A 21,042-nucleotide genomic window follows, 5' to 3' on the forward strand; every position below is an offset into this window, starting at 1 on the left:
TCCACAAATTCGTCAACAGAACAAATGTACAATTTAAATAATTTCAAAATCAGGAAAGTGTAATCAATGAAAATCTTATTAATTTTAAGTACATAGAAGACTAAGAAGAATATTACATATGAATATGATTCAGAAAAGCTAACCAACTTCAACAACATAATTTTGTGCTTACGTAACACTTACTGTTTTTTTAAAAAAAATATAGAAAAATAGATGACAAAAATGAGCAAAAAAAATGAAAATTATAAGCAAAACATAATTAAAATATAGTATTGTGTGATTTTGTAATAGATGAAAGGGATCATCTAATGGCATATCATAACTATTCTATTGCCATGTTAGTATAGTTTGTTAATTTCTTAATTAATTTTTTTTTCCACATTAAAAAAAAATAACTAGTTGGTTAAAAACTATAATACAAGTTTTCAAAGTTTCATATGATTTTTCATCTATCTTTATAGTTTTGATAGACCTTTATAGCTCTGCTAAAAGAGGTACAACTGAATTTTGATAGACCTTTATAACCGAATGTGTGGAACCAAGAGTACATTCTAAAAGCAAACAATTTTTTCTGTGTTTGTGGTACTATCTTTTGCCCTTTCTGTAGTGTCCCACACACCTGCCTTGGAGTGCAAGCCATGGCTACGGATTCATTTTACGAGGCTTTAGTTGGTGAGTCGATCATCAGTGGTAAACCTATGTACGACTAGGCTTGTATCATCCTTTGCTCAAACTATTTTGCATCAGTGCACACTCACATATTTAGCAAAACTGAGATTCAACTTAATGCCTTAGTTTCAACAATGACAGCCCTCAATTCAACAGCCTTCTTAAACACCAAAGAGAATTTTAGATCCGTGAATCGATCTAACAACGACAAAAGCAAGCTAAGACCAAACAATAGTTTTGGATTTGAGTCGTCCTTTAAACTTGCGTGCTATCACCTTATAGTCGTAGACATGAAGTTAAATTCAATGTTCTATATCGAGAAATTCACGGAAAATGCGCCGGATGTCAAGACACAATCCGTTCCGTTTGGTTTGCACACACTTTTTGGTGGTCTCGATTCCAAGTCCAGTATCTCTGACAGGGTAATTTCCAAGTACAAGTGTCTTGTAACTACAGTCCACATCCAATTTTCTCATTCTAAAAACTACATATTTTGTTTTTGCAGGACTTGAAAACCTCGTCAATAAATAAATAAATGAATGAATAATTTTTGTTTTTGGTTTTCTGAAACTTTCCTTTTGGCAACTTTATATTATTATTCCTGTGATCACACCCCAGCCAAAGATAAAATTGCCAAGACATGAAGAGATTGTTTGTTTTCAATCTCTTGACGGCTGATTAAAGATTTACTATATTTTCCAATATGATTACTTTCATAAACTATCGTAATTTATTAGTAACTATCACACGAATCACCATAAGTAACTTCAAACAAATTGGAATATTAATATGGAGTCACTAAGAAAATCCCATATGGTACAATTTTTTTTTTTTGTACGCTAAATCTTAATTTCACATGTCCATGATGGAAGTGATGATCATGTTGAAGAGCTTGCTGAATCTCTCATCTGCACCCATGTAGACAAAGAGTATGAATGCAAATGTTCAACTTGTGTCACTAGAATTATATTTTTCTCTGTGTTTGGTCCTAATATATATTAACCCTCAAATGATTCCACATGTATATATACTTATGGTCTATTTGATAAAACAGGGTCACCTAACCACTAAAAACAGAGAGGTCCAGAACTCCAAATCACTACAAGATCACACTAGATTCAATTAGCATAGAGCCGTAGCTGTAATAAAATCAAGCATTGAGCCACACCCTTTTTATGATCCTCACCTGCAGGCTGCATCATGATATATTACTCCTCTTTTCTTTTCGATTCAGCAATCTAACCCTAACTAACACTTATCCTCTCAATAATTTTTATAAAAGGCAAATACTAAATCAAATGAATAAGTTTAAAAGTGTCTTTTGAATGAAATATTTGGGACTTTGTTATTTGGACCAAAATTCATGTCTAACATTAAAATTGTCCCTATATTAGTCTATTTTGAATGGTACGTCGCTGTGATTCCAGGAAAGTCACAAAGTCAAAAGTAGGGAATAATTAAAGGTGAAATTAACAATTAACGACAAGTTTAGTTTTATGTTTTAACACATTTTATTTACAAAAATCGATAATCCAGCAGTGATAAGCACGACAAACGAACTTGCAATGGGGGAAGCCAAAGCATCAAACTCAGCTCGTGATCTTTCTTTTCCACCATAACATTGGGTGAACATTAACATCATCAGCAGTGACAACAACTTTACAGTTCTCTGGTAGTGATTTCCAACAATCCTTGAGAATCTTGATGCAGTCTTCGTCGGTCCAATCATATACCGAATTAACTTATGATAGACTAATTTAAAAAATATAGAAGATTTTCAAATATATATATACAAATCATATTATATTCAATAATCATATATAATTTATTAAAGACACTACTCAAATTTGTATTTAATAGTATTATATAAGTTACAGTTTGATTGTCTTTAAAACATATGTACAAAATTAATTTATTGTTAATTATACTATTTATTTTAAAATGAATAAAAATAGAGACAATTTATAGAAGAAAAAAAATATGTATATTAAATTTGACACACTTTTATTTTCATGAATTATTATAAAAATTAGTTAGACTTAGAGTACAAGATATATGTTTTATGATATCGTTTTAATAAATTATTTTAAAATTGACTTATCATATTATAAAATTATTTGTTGTTAACTATTATCTTTAGATATGAAAATAAAGTTAATATATAGGACAACATAATTTATCTATCAAAGTAAGGTATTACACTTTTTTTTTCTTAGAATATTTCTCAGTTTTTTTTTCAAAAAAACTATAAATAAATTAATTTATCATAATTATTTAACGAACGTACAAAAATTAATTAAATTTGCTTTAACTAATTGTCCTATTACTATAAAATGGTTTCATACATTTCAAAGTAAAAACTGAAACCAAATTAATTTATGATAGACTAATTTAATATAAATAATTTTCTAATATATAAAAACCTCACATTATATTTAATAATCATATATATTGTATTAAAGACACAACTCAAATTTGTATTTTATAGTAATTTACAAGTTATATTTTGATTGTATTTAAATTATATGTACTAAAAAAACATAATGGTATCATAACATAATTGCTTTATCATCCTATGATATAACAGAAAATAATAATTTCAAAATTTAATTTATTGTTAATCATACTATTTATATTAAAATGATTAGAAGTAGAGACAATATATAGAAAATAAAAATATATTAAATTTCACACAATTTTATTTTCATTAATTTTTATAAAAACTGGTTAAACAACCCCTATATAATAAAACGGAAGTACACAACTTTTTTTTGTAGACTATATAATTTTCATAAGTTGGTTACAAAATAGGTTATAAATTAAATATATGTTGGTTACAAAAAATAATTCAAAGAATAATTCATAGTATCCTCTGAAAGAAAATATTCCAATGATTTATACAATTTCCAAAATAAAATCTTTAGTATTCTATGTATTGTTACAAAATATATATTGTTAGGCATAAAAAAGAATAAAATCTTAGTAATTTATCACACTTAATCGTGATTTATGGGATCTTATTGTGCAGTTAAAAATAAAATCTTACATAATAACGGGTTATATTAAAACACTTTCACCAAATATGTTCAAAAATTAAAATAAAATCAAACAACAAACATAACCATATCTCATACATAAACTTACAAAATTAACAATATAAAACTTACAAAATAGATGTTTTTTTAAACCATCATATTTAACATATGATTTTATTGCATAGTATTTTATCCAAAAAACTTTTAAAAACAATCATATAAATTATATTTTATTCTAAAATTATAATATAAATAAAATAAATTTTAACTCATGCTTTAGCACGGGTCCTAATCTACAAAACAATGTTGTGTACTACCGTTTTATTATAAAGAGGATAATATATCTAACATACATTCAAATTAATAACTAATATTTTTTTTTTGTCAACTAACTAATAAAATTGAGTTGTGCATTTTCTTAGTCCCCAAATAATAGTTTTAGTTCATATATAGATGGATTTGATAGAATTTCACCTTTTGCTTGAATCCGTTGTTATTTAAATTTATAAAATTTTAATTATAAGTATTTATTATCTTTGAATATTGCAGTTTATAACATATTTTAAACTAATAACTGATAAAATTATTTGTAACATATAGTGTGCACTATATATATATATATCAATATATATTATTATTATTATTAGTAACTATATAAAATCATCAAATTAAGACAATGAAAACTTTTATATATCATTTCCAAATACGTCAAAATGTGACAGATTTTATATCTAGATAATTTTAATTTAATTATAGTGATAAGATTTTCCTTGAATTGATTGTTATTTTTTGTTTTCATGCTATAAATTGTTGTCTATATAACAAGTTGGGCAGTTAATCATTGAACTTTCATTCCACTATGATCATGGATGACTTGCCTTTGCATCTTCTCGATGAAATTTTCTTCAGATTGAAATATAAATCTTTGGTAATGATGCGATGCACAAATAAATATTTCCAATCTTATATATCTGATGATGATGATTCTGATTTTCAAATGAGATATTGTTCCTGGTTCAAACCTAGTTTGTTTAACCTTAAACCATATGGTGCTTCTTCCATCTTCTGTCAGCCTTTGGTCTCGTCATGCGATTCTATATCATTCGGAAAAAAAATGTCTTCCTATGGTAATAAGATATGTTACATTTACGGCTCATGCTCTGGCCTTCTCTTTACGTAAATGGTCTCTTCATTGTAAATCCCCTCACAAAGACGTTTCGAATCCTTGATCACCATGGATCAAAGCTTATACCTATGATAGTTGGTGGAAGTTATTCCAAAAAAGATTTCACCAGAGCAATGTGTGTTGGTTTTGCGGTAAATCAAAACCGAACCAGCAAAAGTTTTAAAATCGTTTGCATTCTTGAGATGGAAATGGTGTACGGCTTCGAGATCAGCGACGGATACTCTTGGAGACTATCAGATACAACCATCAACTCTGGTTCAAAAAGTGACCTCATGACGCGGATGAAACATGTTTACTTGGACGACACTCTTCACTGGTTGAGATACGACGGAAGCATCGTAACTTTCAATCCGGAGACGGAGCAAGCACGAATGATTCCTTCCATATTCCATCGAGAATCTGATATGAAGTTACTATTGACGACGGACGATAAAATCAATCGCTTGGCCTTAATATCGGGCACAAAAGAAACAATCTCAGTTTACACACTATTCGAGAATTCCAAATGGACACTTGCTAGGCGGATCAAGATTGTACCCATGGAAGAGAATATTCTTGTATGCTGGGACATGGTTGCGTACGACGGCAAGCGTCTTGTGGTGTGAGAGAGGAAGAGTACTTTCGAAGGTCTGGTTCATGTTTATGACCTAGAAACTAATAGTTGGAGAGTTTTGGGGTCAACATGGTGTTCGCGTAATAATCTTAGAGACTTCTATAAGTTTACGCCCTCCTTGTTCTCTATTGAGTTGGATGAGCAGACAAAGATTATCGTAGATTCGAATGACAAACGCATCCCTTATTTGACCGCGGTTATGGGACTCATTAATACACAAGTACAACCAACTAAACTAGATATTTTTGGGTTGGTCAAAGCATGAATAAGTCTCCCTGAAGTGTAGGAGTTAGGAATCTGTTTCTGCAGTTGCTAAGTTGTGGGAACGTGACTGCAGTTCTGCTATTTCATAGGAGTTAGTTGATTAGTTGAATCGTGTTTTTCTATTTCATTTGCTTCCTCTGTTTAAGTCTCCTATAGAAGTAGCCGACAGTTGAGTTATGATGAATATGCACTTGTGACTTGTGAACTCTATCAAAAGAAACAATTAAATTCATGTGACTAAAGTAACAAAATAAAAAATAAAAACGCTTTTTTATTATTATTTCATTGCTTAAAGACGAAAGACATGCATGACCATTTCAAACAAAGATGATAAATAAGAAATAACAAAGATAATTCAAATATCACCAAAACCGAAAGGAAAAACAAAAAGTAACGACGATTTAGTTTTGTATTTTACACATTTTATTTACAAAACTCAATGATCCAGCAGTGATAAGCTTGGCAAACGAACTTGGAATGGTTGAAGCCGGAAGCTGCTGCCAAAGCTTCAAACTCAGCTCGTGATCTCTCTTTTCCGCCGGGACATTGGGTGAACATCAACATGTCCATGTCAAAGGCAATGTTTGCGTTGATGTCTCCATTCTCCACATCATCAGGAGTGACTAACTCAATGACAACAACTTTACCGTTCTCCGGTAGTGATTTCCAACAATTCTTAAGAATCTTGATGCAGTCTTCGTCGGTCCAATCATGAAGTATACGCTGTAAAACAAATTTAAATCCAGGTGTAAGTACAAGCCAAAAAACATGTGTTAGTGAACAGGTGGACTTGATGAACTTACTTTCAAGATCATGGCATCACCGGTTGGAACATCTACAAACATATCTCCGGCAACATGTTCCACTCCAGGGATATAAGGTGCTTGTGCCAAGGCACAAGTTAGATCAAAATTGATACCCTTAATATTGGGATACTTTGAAGTAACAACACCAAGAGTGTTACCAACTCCTCCTCCCACATCAACCAAAACATTCACACCTTTGAAGCCTTCATAGACTTCAAGAGCCTTCTTCATGACCGCGATGGTAAATCCGGTTTGGTTAAAGAGTTTGCTAAATCTTTCATCCGTGCCCATATAGTCGAAGAGTTTCATGCCACCATGTGCGCGGCCAAACGCATCTCCTCCTTCTAGCACCACATCTTTCAGTTTTGCCCTGCGAAAATGATGTATGGATATCGTAAGATTCATTTGTGCATAAAAGTGGCTTCTAAAGAACACAAAAATATGCAGGAATAGAAGAACTACCAAGTATTGAGGAAGACGCTGTCAAAATTGACAATGACTTGAGAAGCAAGGGATCCCATATCTTGATAGTTGTCCTTCAAGAAGAACCTGCAAATTGGCTCGGCTTTGTAGACCCTCTCGCCCTTTCCTTCTAAAACCTTACTGCACTTGACCATGGAATAGCTAGCGAGTAAGCGAAGCATGCGGTCCAACAGAAACGGTGCCTCAGGGTTACGAGGTGTAGTTGGTAGCTTACTCGCTATCTCAGACGGTGAGAGGAACGAGTCGGTGCGAGCGGCTTCCGTGTAGAGAGTGTCCAAGACACCGAGCTCGAGGGCAGCTTTGAGGACCATCGGAAAGGCGGCAGCATTGGCAAGTCTAATGGCCATCAAACCCAACTCATTATCATCATCAATATCAATTGGGGTTTTAGGGTTAGAGGTTAAGGTTTTTTCAAAAGGGTATCCCATTTCTCCTTCTTTGTGTTTTTTTTTTTGGTTTTTGTTTTCTTCAAGGCACTCTGCGTGATCACACTGATCAGAAGCGAGGAAAGAAGGAGAGACTGTGTGTGTTTTGGTTTCGTTGATGGATCTTTTGTTTCTACTTTTATAGCTAAAACTATGCCGGCCGGTCCATATGAGCGCTCTATGTGGAATATTAAGAGAGCCACTTGTGACGGCTGAAACAACTAAACATTGTTCTCATGTCGTTTCTTTTTTTATTCTCTCTAAATTAGCAGAAGTCAATGTTCAAAGGAAAATTTACTTTTTAATTTTTCATTGCTAAGTGAGCGACCAAGTGATAGATTATAGATACGTAACCCACTGTATATATGTCTATCTTATGTGTTTGCAGTTAAATATCATTTATTACCCAAAAAAGAAAGAATGTAGCATTTGTCTTATTTTAATTACTTTTATTGTTGGCGGAAGATTTCATTTGTTTTGTTTCTAATCGATCTTATCATCTTATCAACATGAATCACACATATATTATTACACACACACGCATGCATGGCTCCCACCTGTTCGCATGATATTTTCTGTTGTTCTGTTGTTTTCTTTTCTTTTTCTTTTTTTTTGTATGTAAATTTAATAGCCATGATATAAGTCATATATACATATTTTAGAGACCAAATTGAGTGTAATTTCACAAATTGTCCTTTATGGCCTCCATCTTGAATTGTCCTTCCAGAAAGGTAATTAGAAATTTCGGATTGTCAAACTTCATTAGTGACAAACTTACAATATGGTTAAGTATCCGAGCGAATGTTAGTTAGTGTATGCAGTCAGACTGTCAGAGATAAATCTTAATTAAGTTGTGTATCGGTAGCTGTGAGTCAAGAATGGCGATAGTCCTCGTTTGACCACAATCGGAAAATAACTTTGAACATTAAAAACAACATTATCTTTACCATACTATACGATTTATATTAAATCGTCAACCTCGACAAGCTTTAAAAAAAAAAAAAGGAAAAAATTGTTGGCCTTTGTAATTTTTTTTGGGGAGGAACCAACATTGGTTGTCTGCTAAGTTTAATAATTTTGAAAATTTAATTCTAAATTATATATACTTTAAAGAAATATGATATGTGTAAAGTTTATAAAACTTCTTTGAACTATAGGATCAACGGTTTTGTTTGGATCAATTAGCCTATTTAGAAAATTTTGGTTTATTTTTAAAGATTTTGTTTCCTGTCTAAAACCTATAAGAAATGATTAACACGAAGTGTAAACAAGCTTTAGACAAACTCGTCCTGGTGAAATAGGTTTAGTTATGAGTTTTGGAAATTTGAACCGAAGTTAATGTATTATTCACGATTGACTCTTTATGGGTTCCACAATCCACATGATCTAGTATTTTTATGGCCGTTGGTCTATTTTAAATGGTCATATTCTTATCATACTCGTATTAAAGTTATTTGTTCATAATATATACATACAAAACAAACATATATATCTCCGTAGTTATAATGAAGAGTGTTGATAGAACACGAGTGACGTTTATTTTCCCCAAAATTCGAAATACTATGCATTTTTAGTACAGTTAGTTTAGCGGCCTTTTTATATATAGCACACTCAATTACATGTGAAGTAATGAAGCAAGGTAATTCGATCTGCTCCGGTTTGTTTATTGTTTTGAAGTATATTGATGTGAATGTGGATGTGGATGTGTGATGTTCAGAAGTAGCTTTTGATTTGGGAATCAATTTAGTTTGAAGTAGGTTTTGATTTGGGAACCGATTTACTTTGAATGTTCGTGATAAATGCTTGTTAAAATGACATGTTGTCAAATGTTTGAATGATGTCTGTTTTTTTTTTGTCAGTTTGATTGTGTTTCTCTTGTTTTACTAACGTTTTTTTAACAACGTTTTACTAATGTTTGTATTGTGTTGTTTGATCAATTTCTGTTATGTTATGTTATATATATATATATATGTGTGTGTTGATAGACGGAATTGGAGGTTAAAATCCTCCGGCAAAGCCAAGCTTCAGCTTCCACCTGATTCACGGCCGCTTCTCATTCATGGCTCTTCTCCATGCTGTTCCGTTCAGCTCAGGTATCCTCTAATCTCTCCCTTTCTCATGTTGTTGCAACAATTGGAGATAGCTGCTTCGAATTCTCGGAAACTCAATTTCAAAACCCAAAAAATATTTCAGGCCATGAGTTTCATCTCTTCGAGTGAATTCGACAAAAGCTTCTGGATATGTAAGCAATTCTACCTTACCGTTTGTTAGGATACTTCCCTCACTGTCATTAACTAATCCTTTCCATTTATCATTCAGGTTCAACCCTACGGCCGGGACAACCAGTACTTCGGCATTGTTAGTGGAACGCATGGGGAAACGCACTGGGAAAGTGTTGTTCTATGAAAGGAACAAGGTCGTCGAGCATGATGATCAATATAACCACACCGGCTTCGTTTTCTACATCCATTAGAAAAAAGCTATAAAGAGACACTGCTCAATTATTTATTATCTAAAAAATATTTCTTTCTTTTCTCCACAAATTCGTCAACAGAACAAATGTACAATTTAAATAATTTCAAAATCAGGAAAGTGTAATCAATGAAAATCTTATTAATTTTAAGTACATAGAAGACTAAGAAGAATATTACATATGAATATGATTCAGAAACGCTAACCAACTTCAACAACATAATTTTGTGTTTACGTAACACTTACTGTTTAAAAGAAATATATAGAAAAGTAGATGACAAAAATGAGCAAAAAAAATGTAAATTATAAGGAAAACATAATTAAAAATATAGTATTGTGTGATTTTGTAATAGATGAAAGGGATCATCTAAATGGCATATCATAACTATTCTATTGCCACGTTAGTATAGTTTGTTAATTTATTAATTAAATTTTTTTCCACAATAAAAAATAAAAAATAACTATTTGGTTAAAAATTATAATACAAGTTTTCAAGTTTCATATGATTTTTCATCTATCTTTATAGTTTTGATAGACCTTTATAGCTCTGCTAAAAGAGGTACAACTGAATTTTGATAGACCTTTATAACCGAATGTGTGTAACCAAGAGTACATTCTAAAAGCAAACAATTTTTTTAATCACCTGAGTAGTGAATTTGGACTCGATAACCTACCAGATGACCGTAGTTTGATTGCTGAAATGTATATGTATGACGGAGAAGTGTTAATCGACATGGAAAAGCATCCTAACCACGATGTAAGAACTTTTGATCTGACATTTTGTTATGATCCATCCTCCTACGTACGTACCATCATTAATTATATAAAAGAACTTTGAAATCAAGAAAAAGCAAGAACATGTAGACTTTTATTTAAAGAAGAAAAAGCAAGAAGAAGAAAAATATAAAAAAACAATCTAAAACAGAGTAAAATAGAATATTAAGGAATAGCTAGCATGCACACTAACATTATTCTGACAACTATAACAAAAATTGCCAAGACATGAAGAGATTGTTTGGTTTGAATCTCTTGACAGCTGATTAAAGATTTACTACATTTTCCAAAATGATTATACTTTCATAAAAGCTGATTAGTATTACACGAATCACCAGAGTTATAAACAAATTGGAATATTACTATGGAGCCACTAAATCTTAATTTCACATGTCCATGATTGGAAGTGGTGATCAAGTTTTGCTTGTGAATGCAATTGTCCAACTTGTGTCTCTGTTTTTGGTATGTTAAGCCTTAAATGATTCCACATGTATATATAGATAATATACGTAAGGTCTATTTGATAAAACAGGGTCACCTAACAACTTATATATATGCTCGGATTACCAGAACTTAATTAAGACCATGTACTAGTTGGATTTAAGTCTACTATAAACCACCTTTGTATATTTGTAGAATATTAAAAATATTTCTAGTGTTTTACATACATATGACTCCTCCTTACTCAATCAGTGAAAAACCTAGAGCAAAAGTGGAAGAATTAATTTGAGAAATTTTGAGCAATATAATGGGTCTTCCATTTTACTTACTGCAGACCCTGTTTTGGGGTTAGTGTTTCTAGTGTTCCTTACGCCACTAGAAACCACTTTTTCTCAATTATTTTTGTATCACATACACACGACTCCTCGGTACTCAATGGAAGAGATTCTAAACACCAAAATTATAATTAATTAATCTATTAAGTAAAGGAAAGCAGAGAATCGACTATGAAACAGAGAGCGCCACAACTCAAAATCACTACAACTACGAGATCACAACTAGATTCAATAGCATTGAGTAATAATTATGGATCGACTGTTTATGTTACCCCCGTTAGCGCCAATATTTTTGGGAGTGGCTTTACATATATTTCCATTGGTGTTGTTACGCCGTACGCCCGTTTATGAGATCAGTTTTCTTCAACTTGTGTCACAAGAAACCCATTTTAAGAACACAACTAATATACGTATTCCTATATTCCGACATCATGTGCATGAAGATCAATACAGTCATTAACAAAAACAAGGAAGAGGATATTGTGAGTATTCCCAATTTCCCATAATACGGACACATTCTTTTTTTTAGTATGATGCACATCCATCAAAGTATCAAACCCATTTCCCGTTCACAAGTCTTTTGAAAATCAAAAATATTTATTAGACTGTAAAAAAAAAGCTTAGAAGGTGTGAGTGTGGCTCTCTTTGATCTTCACGGTTTTGTGATAGAGTGCAAAGAGAGATTGCTTAGATATTTATCTTTACGGGGTTAATCATATTCGGAGTAGAACAGATTGTATAATATCTACTATCTAGGACAAAGTTGTAACTTGTGTAAAGAAACTGCGGTCTATAAGTATAAATAGAGAAGCGTTTGCTTGGCATGTTCCAAGCGTAAATCAGCATGTTGTTGTGTCCTCTATACCACTTCAGTTATTTCTGATTAGATACTCCTGCATCATCTATACAAAGGTGGAGCAAGCTGAAACTGTAACTAAGAAGAGAACCAAAGTTCCTACCATATAGTATGCTTCGTAAGCAGCTTTACATCCGCAATCTTGGAAATGTTGCTAATTAAATTTTGTCTTTCGTATTTAGTAGTGATTGTTTGCTTTTGTTCTGTAGACGAACTCATTCTCAGATTACTCTAGTGATTCGTGATTATCGGAAAACTGGTTATAGAGTGCCCATGGCTGTATTGGTATGTTAAATTTCTCTTTTTGTGGACTTGCCTATTTGCGTTTAATCAAGATACTAAAAGGTGTTTTTTTCTTCACGAAAACATTACTGTACTAATCGTAATGTACATGGGAAAGACAATGTCGATGATGAATGGTAAGTTTTATCCACATTCAGATCATCTCACTATTTTTTTCAGCTAAGCATATTCTCTATACTAACATTTATTTCTTTTCTAGTCGGTTGCTTCTAAAGGATAAGGCGAACATACAACAATGTCCTGAATTCAAGTGAGCTTTCCTGATAATATAAGTTCTTTTTTTTCCCCTCTTTTGTTGTTAGCGTGTCAAACCATGTATTTGTTTTCCTTAACTTCCAGGAACGTCAATAAAATCACATCTCATCCATCACTTCAGCCTAGAGGTCACAATGAGGTTCATGATATTGAAGATCTTGTAAAAGTTGGAAAAAATGTTAGAGGTTAGAATTGGTTTATTGTTTACTTTTATTGATTGAACTTTTCTGTTTCTTAATCTGTAATGACTTTCTTGTAGGCTGCCCATATTATGCTTCCTGGTCAATGGCAGAGAATGCACAATTGGTTTTTTGCCCTTACTCCTATATAGTTATATAGTCCTGTCATCCGAGCAGGAGTTGAAGTAGATCTGAAAGGAGCGATTATAATTTTTGATGAAGCTCAGTAAGTTTCAGAACCTTCTTAGTTTTAATATATATTTATACATAGAATTTTCTGGTTGAAACATGAGTTTGCAGATTTCTTAGCATGCTTGTGGTGTGATGATAAGGCCGTCTACTAAATCTTTCACTGTCCACAGCAATATGGAAGACATTGATCGTGAAGCAGGAAGCATTAACTTGGAAGAAGAGACTCTTTTCAGTATAAACTACTCAAAACTATTCCTGCACTTATTCATTGTTTGGTTCACTGACATTTGATTTACTAATGCAGAATTGCAGAATGAACTAGAACAGATGAGCGTGGCACAGCCAATGATATATCAACCCTTGTGTGAAGTAGTAGATGTAAGTCATTAACTGCAAATAATGTTGAGATGTATCTTTGCTGACTACGTTTTAATATTGATTGGTCTATGTATTTAGGGATTGATAAACTGGATTGGAAGAAAAAAAGGATTCATTAGCAAAACGTGTTTTCCAGCACAATTTCTCTAGGTAAGTTTAAATTCTGTGCATATATTTGCATGTAGGCATAATCTGCATTGTAGTATACTATGTTGCATGGAAACTCTTTTTGAGGTGCGTTTCCCGTTTCCGAAACGTTTTGGAAACAGAAACTCGTGGAAACTCGGAAACAAGTGACAGAAACACGATTCCTAAAAATCTCTGTTTGGAAACACGATGGAAACTCCGTTTCCGTTTTGGAAACACGACGGAAACTCTTTTTTATAATTTCAAAATTTAATAAATAAATAAATTGAAAATATAAGAATTCATGATACATATAATGATCAAAAAATATAATATAATTAGTACCTTAAACGTTAAGATCCCTAAATATATGACAATGCTGGTCAAAAAATTTGATTTTGAACGTTTATTTTTTTTACAGTTTTACTTTTAATTAAACTATTTAATATTTATGTTTTGAATTTGTGTTGTTTCAGATTTTTTTAATATGGTTTTTATGTTTGGAAATTTATTATATCTCTCTATCTATATATATATATATATATATATCTATATATCTATATATTTGTATATACGTTTCCTACACGTTTCCATTACTTCATTTTTGAAAAAACCCGTTTCTCGTTTCCGAAACGTTTCGTTTCCGCGTATCCGTTTCCGTTTCCATGCAACATAGGTAGTATATTTTGTTTAGTGATGAGTTTAATGTAGTGTTACCAAAAAAATGGTCCAGCCATATTGGAACCTTTTATCCCCAAAAGATATCAAGTTAAGTAGGAAAACCATGCTTGTAAAATAGTAATTAAGAAATAACAAGCTTAAACTTAATAGACATTAGTTATTAACTTACATATAATAGTTGAAAGAAACTCTCTCTTTTGATTAACACATCATCATTAGAGAGCATAAAAATTTTGACATTTCTTCAGCTTATAATTTGCATATATATATAATCAATTTACTTAAAATTTAAATAATTTCAAAATTAGAAAAGTGTAATCAATGAAAATCTTATTTAATTTTAAGTACATAGAAGACTAAGAAGAATATTACATATGAATCTGATTCAGAAAAGCTAACCAACTTCAACAACATAATTTTGTGTTTACGTAACACTTACTGTTGTTTTTTTTTTTTCGTTTTTTTTTTTAAAAATATAGAAAAATCGATGACAAAAATAAGCAAAAAAAAAAGTAAATTATGAGGAAAACATAAATAAAATATAGTATTGTGTGATTTTGTAATAGATGAAAGGGATCATCTAAATGTCATATCATAACTATTCTATTGCCATGTTAGTATAGTTTGTTACTTTATTAACTAATTTTTTTTTCCAAAATAAAAATAAAAAATAACTAGTTGGTTAAAAATTATAATACAATTTTTCAAAGTTTCATATGATTTTTCATCTATCTTTATAGTTATGATAGACCTTTATACAGTGGCTCGAGGATATATATGATGCCTAAAGCAAACCAAAAACTGATGCCCAAAAAAAAATTGCAAATGTTAACAAGCAAAACAGAAAGAATCAACATATACTGAGCACTTTAGCTAATATTTCCACTTTTATCATTTAATTATTAAGCCATTGTATATTAATTCTTCTGATCTGTAAATTCTATATATGAAAAAATAAAAATAAACCATAGAGATTGGTACACTTGAGGAAAAAAAAGAGAAATAGAAGAAGACAAAAGAATGTTAGTTAAATTGTTTAAGTAAATAATTATTTAATTTTAAGTAATCTAACAAAAGAATATTAGTAAAATCGTTTATTTCTTTTAAGAAAAATGAAAAAGGAAAAAAAAAAAGGTTTTTGGGGGAAAAGAAGAAAAAATGGAAGGAAAACTCTTAATTATGTGATCAACTGCAAGTCTGCAACATTAACTATGCGTGTTGATCCTTCTGGACGTGTAAGAAATTTGAACTTACCGTTTGTTATGATACTTCCTTCACTATCATTAACTAATCGTCTAATCCCTTTACTATTTCTTTCTATTTCCCATTCAGCATCATGACAAAGATTATCTACAGAGAGGTCCAAAACTCCAAATCACTACAAGATCACACTAGATTCAATTAGCATTGAGCCGTAGGTGTAATAAAATCAAGCATTAAGAACATTTCTAATCTATCTCTATTTTTTTCCTCCAATTTACCTCTATTTTCACCTCTAACACCATCTACAATGGTTTTTCCTATTTTTTTCTCTGAAAAAAAATATTCCAAATAGATACATTTTTTATTTTACAATTAACATATTTTATTTATAAAAATTGCAAACTAACACATTTTACTTTAAATTTTGTAACACTTTCATAAAATTATTATTTTTATTTAAATTAAACATTTATTATTATAAAGAGAATCACATCATAGACAAAGCAACAACAGTTGGAGATTCAAAGTAAAAATTATGCTTTGAAAGAGCTAAAAGAAGAAAACAAAATTTATTTTGTGATTTGGATACTCTACATCCAAATGTTCGTGGATATTTTGATGCTGAACAAGCACAAATTATACAAAAGCGGAATAATCAACAACAAAACCAACAAGCTCCTTCTCCATCTACTTCATTTGGTTCGTTTGGACAATATTTTAGCGATATTGGTGGATTCCAAAGTAATTTACCAGATTATTAAGTTATTAGTTTTTGTTGTATTACAATAATTATTATGAAATGAATGAAAAATAAATTTTATTATTTATAGAAATTATCTTTTCCAAATGATAGTCTCAATATTTTAGAATAAATATTTATACTTAAATTTATATTATTAGTTCTTTAAAATATTTATTTTATTAAATTTCTATTATTAGTTCTTGAAAATATTTATTTTATTTATTTTGGTCATAAATAAAATAAGTTAAAGATTAAGAGGACTACATTGCAAATAAAATAATTCACCTCTATTTATAGAGGAAAAAATAGAATTCCTCTATATATAGTGAAAAAAAATAGCAATCTCTATTATAGAGGTGAAAATAGATATCTATTGGAGCAAAAATTACTCTATAATAGAGTTTAAATACAAAAATAGAAAACCATTGGAGATGCTCTAAAATAGATATTGCTATTTTTTTCTCTATTTATTGAATGAAAAAAATAGAGTTCCTTTATATAAAGGAAAAAATAACAATCTCTATTTTACAGATAAGGATAGGGAAAACCATTGAAGATAGTCTAAGCCACACGGCCACACCCTTTTTATGATCATCACCTGCATCATGATATATTACTCCTCTTTTCTTTTCGATTCAGGATGGAAACGAATTCTATGGTTCAACAAGTACGACAGCATTGGTGGTTTGAAAGTGAAACCCACTAAGGAATTGTGATGTTCTTTGAGAGGTACACGGAGGAGAATGGCGATACCTTATCGGAAAATTTGACTAAATATCACAATCTAAAAATAACTTGTCTTGTCATTTTTACTTTCCTCCATTCCTGTAGGATGTGATAATTAAATTTTTTCTTAGGCTATGATGGATTCTGTCGAGATTAATAGCTATCTTGAGGGGGCGTATGGAAAAAGATCTCACATTGAAAGATGTGATGGGACTTAAGTAATATATAAGAAATTAAGGCCAATCCAATCATTGCCAATTGGTTTTGAATTGGAAGCTCATAACAGTCCTAATTTAAAATGGTATCAGAGCCACCCGATTGTTGGACCACCCCGTGGATGTTGTTTTCACATATGCCCACACTTCAGATGGTCATGCATGAACGTGAGAGGAGGTGTTAGTGGAATATATCTCACATCGGTAGTTGGAGAAATTATCAAGCGATATATAAAGGGTTAGGATCTCTCCACTCATTGCTAATTGATTTTGAGTTGGAAGTTCAAAGTAAAACCAGAACTTAACATAAACTAAATTGGTTCTCTGAAACTCTTTATGTGGACTGTTGTGTTTCACTGTACATGTTAGGGCATCTCCAACCCAACTCTATATTAGAGTCAAGTCTCTATTATATAGCAACATTTACTTCAACCCTACTTTATATTTTACTCTAAATAGAGAAAATGATAGGATTGCTCTATATATAGAGCAACTCTATTTTTTTTACACTAACTCTATTTTAGAGTTAAAAATAGATTAATACATTAAAAGAAAATAATGCTCTATTTTTTGAGTTACTCTATTTTAAAGAAAAAAAAAGAGATATACATTGGAGATGGTCTTATGGGACCAATATTTTGAGAGTCGGTTGACATATTTTCCCACTGGTGTTGTTATGGTACTTCAGTTTATCATCAGTTCACTTATACTACATTAAGCCCATGTATATTGAGCCCAGCTAAGTTTCATTTTTTCTGCTATCTTAACTCATTTATTAATTAGACAAGAACTGTGTTTTTTATTTAATAGTTTTTTTATACATTAATAAGATTCTTGTAAGTTATTTTATCATTTGAAAATGATTTTGCACCAAACTCTTTATTTTTAGCCTAGCGAAAATCTCTCTAATTATGTCTCATCTATCATACATGCGACTTACATATTTATAACCGTTGAAACAACGCAATTAATTAGGACTCGGACCAGACTAGTTAAGTTGGAAATCAATCATTATTAATATAAAAAGCACATTAACACTACTTTCAGTGCTACATAATAAATAATAAGGGATAGGTATCCGTTCAACTGATATACGCTAATTAACATTGGCTGCAAATGGTTGCACTTTCCAACCTGGTTGAATGAGTTGAACGTACGTTTCAACTTTGTTCAGCCAAAAAGTTACTATTTGCTGTAAATATGTTTTCAGTCCAAATTTATTGGGTCCCACCCTGGGGCTGGAAAATAACACTTTTTGGCTAAAGATTGTTCAACCTTAAATTAGGAGATCAACAGATTGAACGAGATGAAAATTGTTTTAAAAAATAATATTAATTATATTTATTTAATTTACATGTTTGAATTAATATTTTTGGCTTTAAAAAAAATTGCAATCGTGAAAATCTAGATTATTATTTCGATAATCTAGGAAAAACAAATATTGTGAATTTAAAAAATCTGTTTTTAAAATATATTTATAGTTTTTAATTATATATATATATATATTTTTTTAAAATATGCAACAAACGAATCCTACGTTCACTAACTAATAATTATATTTTTTTGTTTGCAAATCTTTGACATTAATTAATGTTAAATATTGAAGTAAATAATTTAAATTAACATTATTTGTTAAGAATAAAAGATATTCAAGTAGGCAAAATCAGCTCAATTTTAAACTCTTTTGAATAATTCATATTTTTATTGATTAAAATCAAAACTAAAATCAGATCCTATATATACATCGCTCATCACAATTTATTTTCAGAAAAAAATAATTATGAGCTAAACACTTCTTTTCATAAACAATTGTAATAAATTATTTATTTCCAAATAAGAATTAATAATATATTAGTTTTCTAAAAAAATTTATTTCTTATATTTAAAATATATAATTTATTTGTGTATATATATAATTTTAGATACTATTATGGATATACTATTAATATTATATTTTTGTATTCAGCTATTCAACTTAGTAGTCACCATTTAGTATGCTAATTTATTTCTATGCAGCTTATTCAACTCATTCAGTTTCTTCAGCTCATTTTGATGGTTCAACTCATTTTTATTCAGCCCATCATTATTCAACTTATTCAGCTGGTTCAGTTTTTAAATCACCATTTGCAGCCATTATGTTTATTTAGGATCGAGAATATTTCAAATCCAAAAAAAAAAAAACCAGAATCAATATTGTTTTTCCAAGTCGCTCTACAAATTTTATAGTATATGATGCTTGCTAATTTTTTTTTTTTTGAATATAATTTTAAATTAGATTCAAAATAAAAAAATAAACGTTTTACAAAACATTTGTTAAACCATTCGTAGAACATTTAGTAAAAATATGGAAACATGTTCAGTAAAATCTTGCAGCAAACCAAGCTTGGAGGCTTGATAATTATATAAAGATAGTAACTTTATACAATGCATTTAACATTCGGACTATATATGTATATAGCAATTTGAATTCATAATAACATTACGTGATCGTAACTGTAAGCGGTTTGTAATTTAGTAATTTCGATTTTTTTGAATTATATCACTTATTTGCATGTAATGTGAATCATCTAAAAAACAAACAAAAAGTTGCTATATATAAATCTGATATTCCAGAGAAGTTTTAAAAACGAGCTGGCATACATGTACGTAGGCGACTACGTATGCATGCATACACATGAAGAAACATCATACGTATATGTCTACGTATGTACGTACATGTGTGCGCAACAAGTGATGATGATGATAGTGAATGTGGTGCTATTCGTGTGGAAACCACACTCGTCCCTCTCTTTCTTTATATTATTAACAACTCTTTCTACTATTTTATCTCCTTTATATTTTTGTTAATTCTCAGTGCCTTCCAATTCATCAGTCCATCTATTTTTTAATTTTTTCATATAACCTTTATATGTGTTCATTATCTACTAGTAATTTGTTGTTTTATGATTTTCACTTGCAGACGGCTCTAATTGCTGGATCAAAGAATCTATATAGTGTGAAAAGCATCTGATTCAAATTTGATCCCCTTCGAATATAATAATAATTAGATAGTTGGATTCTACTATTTCATATTTTAATCGTCCATATGCGTTGTGTCCATTTATCATTAATGTGCTGTATTATTAATTAATCCATGTTTTTGACCAGTTTTTTCTTCCTAATTAATGAATTTAATGAAAAGAAGATGTAGAGTAGTATGATTACACTTTACACACTTATCAAACATTCCCAAAATCGAACAGTGTCTTATCACACAATAAATAGATTATCTATCCGATGATCACTTTTGGTCAAACACCAAGAAAATCTAGGGAAGGTTTCCAAACAGTGTGTGTGATTTTGATTCGACCCCCTTTAATTTTGGGATTGTTTCTTTGTCGAGAAAGCAAGTACAGTATATAATTAACCAACAACAAAAATAAACATAAAGTAAAAGAATGAGAAGGTTGTTTCATTTTCATTTCTATAGAAAACGCTTTCATACAAGTTTCCGTGTTCTAACAAAAAGGGAGAAGATAGAATAAAATTAAATTAAAATCAATTAGCCGACAGTTTAGTTATATACAATGGATCACGTAAGGGGTGAAAACAATGAAGAAAATAATTTCATGATTCGTTTCTTATTTTATTTTATAAAAGATGAGAAAAGTAATACATGTCAAAAAAAAAAAAAAAAAAAAGAG

The 21,042-nt window shown here is 30.5% G+C and overlaps 1 protein-coding gene, 1 long non-coding RNA gene and 1 pseudogene across 2 annotated transcripts; 2 read left to right on the forward strand and 1 right to left on the reverse strand.

Moving 5' to 3' along the window:
* LOC104759322 lies at window positions 4,570–5,541 on the forward strand (annotated as a pseudogene).
* Window positions 6,040–7,650, reverse strand: LOC104756469 (indole glucosinolate O-methyltransferase 1-like). The gene is made up of 3 exons (XM_010479071.2): window positions 7,036–7,650; window positions 6,571–6,943; window positions 6,040–6,490 (listed from the first exon to the last, which is right to left on the reverse strand). The coding sequence occupies exons 1-3, from the start codon at window positions 7,482–7,484 to the stop codon at window positions 6,191–6,193; spliced, it is 1,122 nt and encodes a 373-aa protein (XP_010477373.1). The 5' UTR covers window positions 7,485–7,650; the 3' UTR covers window positions 6,040–6,190.
* On the forward strand, window positions 12,903–13,211 carry LOC104756470. Its single transcript, XR_762306.1, has 3 exons — window positions 12,903–12,912; window positions 13,002–13,102; window positions 13,177–13,211. It is a non-coding gene; the product is annotated as an uncharacterized LOC104756470 (long non-coding RNA).

The sequence above is a fragment of the Camelina sativa genome, chromosome 17 (genome assembly GCF_000633955.1).
Source record: "Camelina sativa cultivar DH55 chromosome 17, Cs, whole genome shotgun sequence".
NCBI lineage: Eukaryota > Viridiplantae > Streptophyta > Magnoliopsida > Brassicales > Brassicaceae > Camelina > Camelina sativa.

What these genes read in the sequence shown, in the direction of transcription:
- LOC104756469 (XM_010479071.2), bottom strand. Translation starts at nt 7,484, where the DNA reads ATGGGATACCCTTTTGAAAAAACCTTAACCTCTAACCCTAAAACCCCA. An exon ending in AGCGTCTTCCTCAATACTTG is followed by an intron (nt 6,944 to 7,035) that starts GTAGTTCTTCTA and finishes TCATTTTCGCAG; the next exon opens with GGCAAAACTGAAAGATGTGG. An exon ending in GTGATGCCATGATCTTGAAA is followed by an intron (nt 6,491 to 6,570) that starts GTAAGTTCATCA and finishes TTTGTTTTACAG; the next exon opens with CGTATACTTCATGATTGGAC.